The sequence below is a fragment of the Platichthys flesus genome, chromosome 7, assembly GCF_949316205.1.
Source record: "Platichthys flesus chromosome 7, fPlaFle2.1, whole genome shotgun sequence".
Lineage (NCBI taxonomy): Eukaryota > Metazoa > Chordata > Actinopteri > Pleuronectiformes > Pleuronectidae > Platichthys > Platichthys flesus.
In genome coordinates this window covers 14840725-14852973 of record NC_084951.1, presented here as the reverse complement: position 1 = coordinate 14852973, position 12249 = coordinate 14840725, and the positions used below count along the sequence as shown (strand labels likewise).

The following is a 12249-nucleotide window of genomic DNA, read 5'->3' as shown; positions in this document are numbered from 1 at the left end:
TCCAGTCGGCTCCTCGCGCCATAGATATATATATCTATGCCTCGCGCTGTCCCGGGTCGTGTGTTCTCGCGGGACTTGACGGTTGCAGGCGGTTAGCGGGGCTGTGATCTCGGAGGTGTCGGAGTTAGCAGAGGAGAGGGAGCGACCAGCGCGAGCGTCTGGAAACGTGCACGACGCAGCAGAGGACGGTGATTGTGCAGCGTTCAGCGCGAGGGCGGTTCGGTAAACACGGTACAAAGTTGCCCAACGGTCGAAGGAACCCGCTCGTTTCGCGCCTCGTCGCTTCGGAACTTGGGGAAAAGTTGAACTCGGGCTCGCTCGGAGAAGGACCCAGGCTCGGTGTGCGCAGAAAAGTGCAGTCGGCGGCCGGTCCTGCAGGAATGTCGCAGAAAGAGAGACCCGTGTTCTACCGACAGGAGGTCAACAAGACGATATGGGAAGTCCCGGAGCGCTACCAGAGCCTGTCCCCGGTGGGCTCCGGAGCCTACGGATCCGTGTGGTGAGTCACTTCCACCCCCACCCCCCCTTCCCCGTCAAGTTAGCCCGTGCCGCGGCGCCTGGTCACCTAACTTAACCTCCATTCATTTAGACGAGGCCTGTGCAGCAGATGCTAAAGTAAGGTTAGCTCGTCCTGACTGTTTGCTAGCGAGGTGGAGCCTCGACTCGACTCTTAACGAGAGGAAGAAAAAAAACATGCGGACTTTGTTGTTTTACGGCGGATTGTCCACCTGTACAACCCGAAACTCTCCGCACGAGCTCCACATGCACCCGCGCTACAGGAAGCCGCTCACTTACATCTATGTTTAACTGCGGAGAAAGTATTCGTGCGATCGGTGTGCATGTGTCAGCCACGAAACTGACTCATCAACTGTCGGGTTCCTCTGCCATGTTTCAGGTCTCCAGATCACGCTTATTATGATTTGGCGCTTTACGAATAAAATGGAAATGAATCGCTCTTGATACTCTGCACGCTACAAGGTTCACGTGCTGTTGCCTGAATGTCATTTGTTTTACAGTAACACTGGAAACTCCCACCACCACCTTTTGATGAGGTTAGCAGACAGCTGTCTCCGGATAGTTCATGTGTTTGTGACTCACCACCACAGACTGTGCAATATCTGATCATATTAACTTTATATCTTTCAAACGCAATCCCTGCATGTTATTGTGCTCATATTGTCATCACACTGCTGCACACGCACCTTCATGTGACATTTGACAAATCTGCGAATATTTGTATTTTCATTATATTGTACCTCAAAAACGACTGAAACTATTAATTTTCTTTGAATTAGTTAAGATTGTATTCACTTGAATTGACTGATTTTAATCAGCTTATCATTTTAGCCCCAGGTGTCATGTTGTTTATCAATATTGGCACTCATACAAATATGCAATCTGAATAATATTTCAGATATGGCTGCAACTAACAACAATCAGCATGATTGAAATCTGCAGAATATCTTTCGAGGTATTGGTAATCTATTGGATTTATAAAATAATAAAATAAAGCAGCCATTCTCTAGGTAATTTCCACCAGTTACATGTCGTCTTAAAAACACTCAAAGCTCTTAACTAGCATTGTATATTCACTATTAACTCTCGATATGTCTTAGTTGAGAACCTGCTCCATCCGTGGAGCCCATTCTTTTTATGACTAGAAATGTTGATGAAAGGAAAATAGCTGATCCATGAGTTATTTTAACTCACAGTCCAATGATCACAGTAACTGATTAACTATCATTCGTTATATCTGTCCTTTTTTGGACTGGTTTTCTGGTAGTTTAAATACTTCATGATTACTATTAACTATAGAATATCTTAACAGATTTGTCAATAATAAAAACCATTGTTGTAATTATGTATGACTTAATTACAATCCAGCCAGTGTGACCATGCAGGAATACATTTTCTAGCATGTCGAAATTAAAGCATTTTTACAATGCAAAAATAGATAATAATAAAACAACCTGCAGAACAAACGTTTGGATTAACAGTTGAGATCCTGTCATACCTGCTCTCTTATTGTTCTCTTATGAGAGCACCTTGTTGTTCAGGTGGATTAACCTTTCATGCTCTTTGGTGGAGGGAGAGTATGCTTCACCGAATGACGCTTTTTCTTTGGTGTGTTGCTGAAATAGATTACGCTGATACTATCTAGGACACAAGACTGTCAGCCGTGCACTTGATTTAGTGGACAGATGTTTGTTTTGCAAATGGAAGCTGACAGCTGTGCTGTTGCTGGGCAATAGGATAATCTGTTGCTGGCCAGATTACTGACTGCTCACCAGTGTGATTGTTTTTTTTTTAGAACACTGCCTTGTGTATCTTCAGTGTTTACATGATGGACTCTACCATTAAGTTATGAAGAATCTCTCACCAGTTATTTTATACTGGAACTGCTCCATCTTAAGATATCTTTGACATTGTAGTGATGGCACACAACTGCAAATGTCCACATCACCATAAAAAAAAATTACTAATCATGGTAACATTTATTTTTTAAATGTAATATACAGCAGCATTAGTGGAGATTGCATGTTTATACATTACTTTTATTTAAAGTGTTTTTAATTGGTCTCTAATTCAAACTTGCACTACAATGACACATTGGAAGATCTCTGCAATATGGCATTGATAGTCATTTACACGAGGAGCCAGGGAGTGAACTCTGGACAACGACCTGTTTCACCTACTGATGATTATTATTTATATTTTCTTGTGGAAGAAGGCGAGCTACTATCAGAGCCATCACTGTTTTTGCAGCTTCATATTTTATTTCAATGTAATTGTTGACACCTTTTGAACAGAGATCTTAAGAACATACCTTTTTCTGCTTTGTTAATTATCTTATATTTTTCAGCTTGAGCATCCAGTTTCTGTTAAGCATATTTATTGTATTTTCATTAATCTAGTTGTTGTGGAAATCTTAAATGTCGATAACTTATTTCAGCGTGTATTAATTCAACACATCATTCACACAACATTTCATTGAGACAATAATAAAGGCTGGATGGGAAATGTTGTAGATTTTGGATCTCTTAATGTCTCCAGTCTTGGGTCAGGTTTCTGAGTCCCAGCTTGACCCAACTTTTGATACATTCATTTTGTTCCATTCTATTCCAAAGCTTTCAAGCCCTTAATGCTGAGACTCGTTGAAATCTAAATGGCCCATTTTTGTCTGAAAACCTATATTTGGTTAAAAAAGACATACACACCCATGTTTGCATCCTGAAAATATGTTTCGTTTTAAACTGAAATTGAATTAGAGTGGATGTATGTTCGGCTGAGCAGGAGGAAATGTTGGGTTTGAGTAAAGGACACTCAGCCTTCAGAGTGAAAGAGTGATGCAGGCAGGGCTGCTGCCCCCAATCTGCTGAGAGATGACATTTTCGGCTGATGTCGTCTTTTTTCCTCAGCCTTCAGCTGCCCTTCCTGCAACTAATTTGATTTTGAGGGCAAACTCAGCCCATTCTGAGCCATAGGAAAATGTTGTTCTCAACTCCCTAAAGAATGAAGGCTTGCTTTTCTAAAGTTCATCTCTAGTTGAACCTGCTCAGTACTTGTTTGGCAGGTTTGGATCATTAAATCAGCCCTTACTGGCACAACAAATGATCCCAAACAAGTTGTTAATTATTAATGAGCTTTAATCTTTAATGTTTTCTTCAACAGTTCTGCATATGATAGGCAGAGTAATTTGAAGGTCGCTGTGAAGAAGCTCTCTCGGCCATTTCAGTCCATCATCCACGCCAAGAGAATGTACAGAGAGCTGCGGTTGCTGAAGCACATGAAACATGAAAATGTGAGTCAAATTTTTTTTCTATTTAGGTTTTGTCTGATGGTAAACAGAGTATGTGTTTGGTTATGTAATGCCTTACAATCAGTAGCTATAGACTTTAAATCTCTGTTCATTGCTGTTTGGGTTGTGAATCTGTCAATATATTTATATCATTTTTGTTTTGGTGCAGGTGATTGGCCTCCTAGACGTCTTTTCCCCAGCTACTTCTCTGAAGGAGTTCACTGATGTGTAAGTTTACCCCAAGTAAATTACCAGTTTCCCTCTCTGTGCACATTTACTTGGGGTCAGAGATTCACCTCAGCACAGTTGTGCATAATTTAACAACAGGGTTCAACAAGCAGCAGCCTTTAGTTTTACAGCAGCGGACAATCCTAGCTTTGTCTAGGAAACACCTGGAGGCCGGCCAGCAGGCCAAAGCAAAGTGGAACACATTTCAGGCAGACTACTCACTCTTAGTTATTCAATCTCTGCCTGTTACAAGACTTACTTCAACACCAGCTTTCTTCCCTGAGTTCTTCAGTATTTAGCTTTGTTGCACACATTGTAGTTGCGTTGCTTATTTCAAACATATAGTTGTTATTGGTTGATGTTGAAAGTTGTTAGAAATGGGAACTGAGAAATTAGACAATGAGTCATTCCTCAGCAGTGCTTGCTACCTCCCCTGTTGTATGTAGACTGGATTTTTCCTCTTCCTCTTCTTGTCTCCAAATCAGATTGTGACGGATTTCAGTCGACACCCGTCATAAGAATGTGCCTCAACTATAACTTGGAGCTAGATTTATTTCCCTTATGCATTTTTGAGTTCATATTTAAAATGTTCTTTCCCGCATTGAGCCGTGCTGCACCCAGTTTGAGATCCACTTCAAATCTGAAGTTGTGGCCAAGAACATTTCCTCATACCCAACACGTCATAAGTGTGGGAGGAAACACACCAAAATTCTGAGAGAAATTGCTGACTTCAATACCCAGAAACATGTAGTTTTGAGGGCCAACGACAGCACTCCCTGATCTAAAGGATGATGTTTTATTTCATTATCCTGGACACCTAGTCAAAAGCTCATAACTGTGTGTGGCGATCAACTATAATTTAATTTCATTATATTATATAATTTCTGATGTTGGCGAAATTCCACCATAAATGATTTTATGCAATTGTTTTGGAGTTTTATTATGGATCATGATGGAGCATAGTATTGTTAGGAAGGAGTTGAATCAAATGGACAATTACTCTTTTTTTTTGTGCTAATGTTTTTTTAGGAGGATGGGTCAGGAAAGAACCCATTAAAGATGGTTTAGATCTGTCGTGACTCTAGGAATTTTTTGTATTTCACTTCCATAAACATTTCACATTCATAGATCTTGAGGAAAAAACAAAACAGGCACATTTATGGGTAACTATCTATATATGAGGTTTTGGAATTTGTGCAGGTTGATGGAATTTATGAGAACTGTTGGGCCTTGGTGAAGTAATGCATCTTCCTGAGTTGCATTCTTGTTTCTTTTATTGACAATCTATCTCGCATATAGCAGTGTTAAAGAACTTTAATACTAAATAGGTGCAGAATGGAGTCTTTGAATGAGCAGCAGTTCTGCAGTATTGTTGCATAACTCGAACAGGAACATAGGCATTTACTGGAACCTTTCCCCCACACGTTGAGAAGCAGTACCTCTGCATGTTCTGCTGTTAAAACTGAAAAATGTCCTTAATCCTCCCTGATAAGCATAATGTGAAGGCTGTACAAGATCACACATGTAGCCTATGTGTAGACTGGAGTTCCGAGGAAGACTAAATGGGTTGGTTGTACAGAAGTAGAAACTCATTCTCTGGAGCTTCTCTTGCACAACATAGAAGACAGGCCGTCACAAAGAATCATGGCTCTCTTTGTCTGCTTATCTGCTGGAACATTTGAAATGTTCTGCGTGCAACGTGATATCTAGGAAAAATCTTAGATATGTATGTACTGTAAGTTCGGTCTCCCCTCTGCTCTAAAAATACTTACTGAGTCACAACGCTGCAGTAAGGCTCCTCGCAGCTCCAGCCATGCTCCTGTTTCTATAGGAGAGAGGAAAACAGAGGTCACTATTTATATCTCCCTTTTTCCAAGGCGGGTGAACTTTGCAGAGCGTCTGTGTCCCTGCGAGTGCTGCTTAGAACAAGTTCAAGCAAAACCAGGTGCTATTTTAAAGCTGTGCTCTCTGTGCCGTGTGAGGAGTATTCCTGACATCGATATTTGCTGAGCAGCAGACTGACGGAGGAGCACATGGCTTTGTGTGTTTTGTCTGCAGAACTGCCACTGTAGCATCCTGCTGCTCCTTTTCTTCCAACAGTTCTGACATTTTTAAATGCACTGGGATTAGATTTCAATTATGCACTGATGCGGTCCTATTAAGCCCATTTATCTGGGTGTGTTGTTTAATGACATTCCATTTGTGAAGGGCTTGGCCTTCTCAGTGCCTCTGGAGAGAAGTGAGAGTGGAAAGAAGTGGCAGCTAAACTGGCTTTAAGCTCACGCAGCCATATGAGAAATAACTTTCATCCTGCAAACAACTCTGGGGGTAAAACAGATGGAAGTGGAAATATATTGTATTTATGTCCTTCTGGCTTTTTGTGATCTTAGAAAATATGATATAACTTCTGATGTTTATCTCCTCAAGGGTTGAAACCATCTTTTCTCATTGGCAGGTATCTGGTGACTCACCTAATGGGTGCAGATCTCAACAACATAGTGAAATGTCAGAAGCTCACAGATGACCATGTGCAGTTCCTCATATACCAGATCCTCCGAGGATTAAAGGTGAGATTATTAGAAGAACAACAGCTCGATTTCGCTGAGAGTGAGAAGTGGCCCGAGCACACCTGGTATCAACATGTGTTTTATGTGATCTGATCGCAAGTGGAAAGCTTTGAATGGGTGCATTCAGAGCTAACTGGCTATAGTTCTGCAAATTGAACTTCTTCTTTTCATAATCCAAATCTCATAAAAGAAAGTGAATAATCCCACTTCACTTGAACAAATGTGGAATTATTATTTAAAAATATACCACAAATGATCAGGTTAGAGGAATTATTTTATAATATATTTTTTTTACTGTTTAATCAATAAATTGTATCTTTGGTGAAGTTGTAATTTGATGTACGTGTTCTCCATCTCTCTTCAGTATATCCACTCGGCAGACATCATTCATAGGGTAAGAGTCACGTTTGATTTTAATCTGACAAATGTCCGTTTTATCCCAGTCCCAGGGCCTTCCCACACCTTCTGGTATAGGACCTTTACTTTCCATTTAACAGTCTTTAATTTCAATATTAATGAAAAAGAGACAATCGTTTTTCCTTTTATTTGACTGTTTCTCTACAGAAGGAATGTTTTCTGGACCCAATATTGTTTTATTATCACCTAAACTTAAATCACACTAATTCATATTTATGTCTTTTCTCCCTATAGGATTTGAAACCCAGTAACCTGGCAGTGAATGAAGACTGTGAGCTGAAGGTCAGTGAACTGCTGCCTTCATTTAAAACATCAGTTTAATCCCAAAACTTCCCACGAATGTGAATATTTAAAACTGTTACACTGCTCTCAGATTTTGGACTTTGGTTTGGCACGGCACACTGATGATGAGATGACTGGGTACGTGGCCACCCGCTGGTATCGAGCCCCGGAAATCATGTTGAACTGGATGCACTACAATATGACAGGTACAACCTGACTGATGCAGGGTTATTGAAGCCCATATCAATTAGTTGTTGGTTCATATTGAGTGTGGATACAGTAACTGAAAAGCTTTTTAGTGATATATCAGCTGATAGTCATTTATAATAAACCCCTATGCCCTGGAAGTTATAGCAAAGGCACAGTTACTTCTCAATTATCAGCTGACTGATTTACTGAAATTGTACTAATATCTGCTGATTTATTTTATTAAAGCATCTTCGTTGTCTTTCTGCATCTATACATCATTAAGTCGTTTTACAATCAAATCTTAACATAATTCCCATTCTTTTCTTTGTTTCAGTTGATATTTGGTCAGTGGGTTGTATAATGGCAGAACTCCTCACTGGAAGAACCCTGTTTCCTGGCACTGACCGTATCCTTTTCATTTTGAGAGAACAGTTTATATGGGACGTTGATTTTGATATGGTTTCACTGATTTATTTTGTTTTTGTAAGCAAAGTAAAAGGGGTGGATTTGCAATCCTTTGGTTTTTGTGTCCACTCACCACAACCTGCTTTTCTGCTTTTCTCTTCCAACATGATGCCGCCTAAGGTGCCTTTTATATAAATAAAAAGTAATGCTAACATAACACACTCTGTACCTTTTGTGAAACATCCCGCTGTCTGGACACGTACCCTCTGCTGCAATGTTTCTACTGGCGTGCTTCAACTCCTCCTACACCATCAGTATGCATTGTTGGCTGGGGTCCACTTTCTGCCTGCACCACTGCCAGTCTTTGTAAGGGCCTAACAATCTGCAGTGTCTCTGCTTAGAATTGTATCTCTCTCTCTCTTCCTGCCAGTGTTTTCACACTAACGGCTGTGCTTGTATGTAGGTGTACAGTTGGGCTGGCTCCACTCTTTTCCTGTTGTGCGCTGTCATTATATAATTTGTTCTGCTTTCACAGGTTTCACATTGACTTCCTCTGCTCCTCTATGTGTGAACCGTACAGTAACTATAGTAAAACTGAGTATAAAAACATGGTTTTTAAGTGGGGTAAGTTTCACATGGAGGTAAGATTCCTCCAGCATCTGGTCTTCCTTTACCGTGTGCTTGTAGACATTGATCAGTTGAAGCTTATCATGATGCTCGTCGGAACACCAGGGCCCGGGCTCTTGATGAAAATATCTTCAGAGTCTGTGAGTTCACAAAAACAATGCAAGGTTTTTCTCTAACCCAGTTTTCTGCTCTAAACTAAAACTTGTCCCTCTGCTGTTCTGCATTTGTATAAACTGTAGCAGCTTTCTAATTGACAGCATGTTTTCCATCCTTCAGCTGTGTGGGTTTGAGACTTGCTTTCTCCCTCTTTTACTGAGTGAATACAACTGTTTGCTGTGGGATCATTGTGACACAGGTGATTGAGTGCTGCCTTTCACTGACTGCGGTGCAAAGTGATGTTTTTCTTTCCTCTACATCTGATGATCCCTCCTCCTCCTAACTCTGTTTTGTCGCATTTTGCTTCAAAGCTTGAAGTTTGCTTTTCAACATAACATTGTAGTGCATCTAGAGTTTAGCCCCACGGTGTTGGGTTGAGAAGCAGCTTCTTAACCAACTCTGCTCTGTCGCTATACTCCCCTTGACACAAGCTTCATAGATATAAACCAGCTTCAGCAGATAATGCGTCTGACAGGAACGCCCCCAGCATCTCTAATAAGCAGGATGCCCAGCCACGAGGTGAGCCGGATCCACAGTTGCTCTCGTTAGACCAGACAGAAGAGCGGGGTGGGAGGACAGTCAGACCTACTGTATTATACTCTCCCTCTTTATATTTGATGCTGCCCAGCTCTTAGCTTAATGTGCTTGCTGTTATCAACCACACTAATGATAAGAGTGCAGACTTAAGGGACTACTCCTTTTGTCAAGTGGGGTATAAAGAGGAGCATAACCTCTTAAGGCAGGGGTTGAAGTTTTTGGCTTTCCTGTGTTATCGTAGTGTTTGTGTGATATCTGACATGCTTGCATGTGATTGTAATGATAAACCACAAGCAGCTCTAAGCCTGTGTGGTGAATACATTTCCATGCTTGTCACCTCACCCCAGTAGTGTTGGGGTGTCTTTTCAGAGATAAACATGCACATTGTGCAATAGCCAGGCCTGCTGTTACTAACAGGATTTTCTGTGTGAAAGATCCTTCCCTCTGTGGTTTTCCTTCTGTTTTTGTTGCACAATTCTAAAAACTTTATTTTTTTCCATTATTTTGACATAATAACTCAATGTGCAAGCTAAACCTTTTATTTTACAGTGATAAGGCACTTATCAAGTCAGTGGTTTATCTTAAAAAATTCATCTTTCCTCAAATTTCAAAACTACATAAATTAACTACATTATCCCTAAATTATGTAGCAATCTTATTTAAAAAAAAGATTAAAATTGAAACAAAAATCATGATGTAAAGGGAATATTGAAGATATTTATAGTGTAAACAATTTGTTGTCTTACTGTCTGGACATTCTAAATTCAGAGCTGCGGTGAATTTGTCCTAGTGAAGTAAACTGCAAAGGGCTCGAGCTTTAAGACCAACATGAATTATTATCTTTGTGCCACATCAATAGGACATTGAATAGAATACGTTGAATAGAATCAATAGCATGACATAATGTGAGCATGATGAAACAGGCGGTGCTGAATGTGGGTGACCTGTTGCTGCTGGTAGCCGCTGACATTTGATTTACTCTATACATTTTCTCAGGCCAGGAACTACATCAGCTCCTTGCCAAACATGCCCAAGAGGAGCTTTACTGATGTTTTCGTCGGTGCCAACCCTCAAGGTAATATGAGAACAAGCTTAGCTCTGTTATTGTGCAACCCCTGTAAAATGTCAATAAATATTTATTTGTAAATTGACCAATGATCTTGGTTTAAACTCTACATGAAAGGACACTATGATTTTCAAGAATCTTTGAGTGAATGAATGAAACTCACATATTGAATTTTGTTAACATGTTTTTCAGCTGTGGACCTGTTGGAGAAGATGCTGGTTCTGGACACAGACAAACGGATAACAGCAGCCGAGGCTCTGGCCCACTCCTACTTCGCTCAGTACCACGACCCAGAGGACGAGCCTGAGGCCGAGCCTTACGACCAGAGCTTTGAGAGTCGCGAGCTGGAGATTGAGGAGTGGAAACGTATGTCTTCATGAAATCCGATGTTCCTTCATATGACTGAAAGGTGTACAATGTGGGTTGCCCCATGACAGTGGTGGAACTCTGTTGTGTGTTGAAGTCTCCTGACGTTTTCTCGTGTCTTGCAGGATTAACCTTCGAGGAGCTGTGTAGTTTCGAGCCACATGCCTTCGATGAGGATGACATGGAGTAGTAAGACGTGCCACCCACATCCCAGCCTCCCACCAATTTGTAACGACCTTAAACATTAGTCGTAAACAAATGCGCAGACACTTGTATTAGTCTTTATTGATCAGGAAAATATTGTCCATGATTAGCCTTTAGGTAAAGGAGATCATTACCAGCGCATATAAAGCATGAGCTCGACCAGTTGTCATTAATTGTCAATTATGAACCACTGATGGTCCAATGCTGGGAAATGTCACTCGTTGCCAATAAGTGGCTTAATTTTATATTCTTCAGATATTAGCAAAATTTAGACGTTGACTTATCACTGTGACTCTGAGATGCTGAAACACCTGGTCCTATAGCTGTGCTATTTTGTGTTTAAAATTTTCTATTGAGTAACTTATGAATAAGCTTTTGTATCTATCAATCAAAAAAGAAATATGCTAATATGCTGGTCTGCCACTCACGCTGCCACGGTGTCACATATAGCACTGGGTCACGTCTATTTGTAACATGAGTTTTGATTCAGTCATTGCCATGATTGTTCTGTATTTAAAGAGATACGTTTGAAGGGTTTCATATCTGTGACTGTGAATTTTACAGTTTTTAAGTTTTTAGATATGTCACAAACTGAGAATGTGCTTGTTCTGTGTAGTCACTGACCTTCAGTGATCACCAAATGAATTTCACACATTTTAATGTTCATACTTTAGACGCCCTGTGAGACATTTCTGCATATTTTGGCTACACGGAAAAATCTGAGCCTCAACTGTTAAAGGACAGTGCTTTTCAATGTGGCACCTAAGTAGGAATATAAATATTTATGGGTACTTGCTCTGCTCAAAAATATGTAAATATCTGTGCCATATTTTTTAATCTCTGATATATTGCGGTTCTGTTATGAAGCAATCACTTAGCATGTACAGTACATCAGTTAATGAATTTGTGTGTGTCTGCAAGGGTGTGTTGTTAGTTTACAGGCATTTTAAGTGTCATGCTGAAACATTTAATAGAATTACTGCTTAAATGTCTAAAAGAGGGATTCTACATGTATTTATACTTTGTGGAGGTGGTATTTATAGACAACAATCGAAAGATCCCTTTAACTATTTTCAGTCCAGCAGAGTTACTACTATCTTCAGTCATTTGTTTAACAAAATAAAGACTTATTTTTAAGAGACATGTGCTGTGTTTATTGCCTCTACTGAAATGTTTGTTACATCCTTATTTAAAAAAAAAAAAACAAGATCAGCATGGCCAATGATCAGTGTGTTAATGAATGAAATAATGAAGACGACCATGACTCCTTCAAAGCGCTGTACCTGCCCTGCTGAAGTGACATCAGGCAAAGCGGAGATGGACAGAATAAGTAGGTGTAGGATTAGGTGGTCCAACACTTAAATGAAAATATAATTTTTTTTTTTATTATTTTTGTTGTTTTCTCC

At 40.2% G+C, this 12249-nt stretch overlaps 1 protein-coding gene across 2 annotated transcripts; it reads left to right on the top strand.

Annotated features, from left to right (window-relative positions):
- Positions 1–53: 53 nt before the first annotated feature.
- mapk14a (mitogen-activated protein kinase 14a) lies at positions 54–11984 on the top strand. Of its 2 annotated transcripts, none has more exons than XM_062391989.1 (12): positions 54–499; positions 3673–3802; positions 3969–4027; positions 6483–6594; positions 6959–6988; positions 7246–7293; positions 7385–7499; positions 7817–7888; positions 9110–9189; positions 10204–10282; positions 10466–10639; positions 10765–11984. In XM_062391989.1, the coding sequence occupies exons 1-12, from the start codon at positions 381–383 to the stop codon at positions 10827–10829; spliced, it is 1083 nt and encodes a 360-aa protein (XP_062247973.1). In that variant the 5' UTR covers positions 54–380; the 3' UTR covers positions 10830–11984. The 2 variants fall into 2 exon arrangements, with proteins under 2 accessions (XP_062247973.1, XP_062247974.1); XM_062391990.1 differs by lacking the exon at positions 9110–9189 and adding an exon at positions 8575–8654.
- The last annotated feature ends 265 nt before the right edge of the window (positions 11985–12249 follow it).

Excerpts from the sequence above, each read along its gene's own strand:
- mapk14a (XM_062391989.1), top strand. The coding sequence starts at position 381 with ATGTCGCAGAAAGAGAGACCCGTGTTCTACCGACAGGAGGTCAACAAG. Across the intron at positions 3,803-3,968 it reads AGCACATGAAACATGAAAAT|GTGATTGGCCTCCTAGACGT; the intron begins GTGAGTCAAATT and ends GTTTTGGTGCAG. Across the intron at positions 7,889-9,109 it reads CCTGTTTCCTGGCACTGACC|ATATAAACCAGCTTCAGCAG; the intron begins GTATCCTTTTCA and ends CAAGCTTCATAG.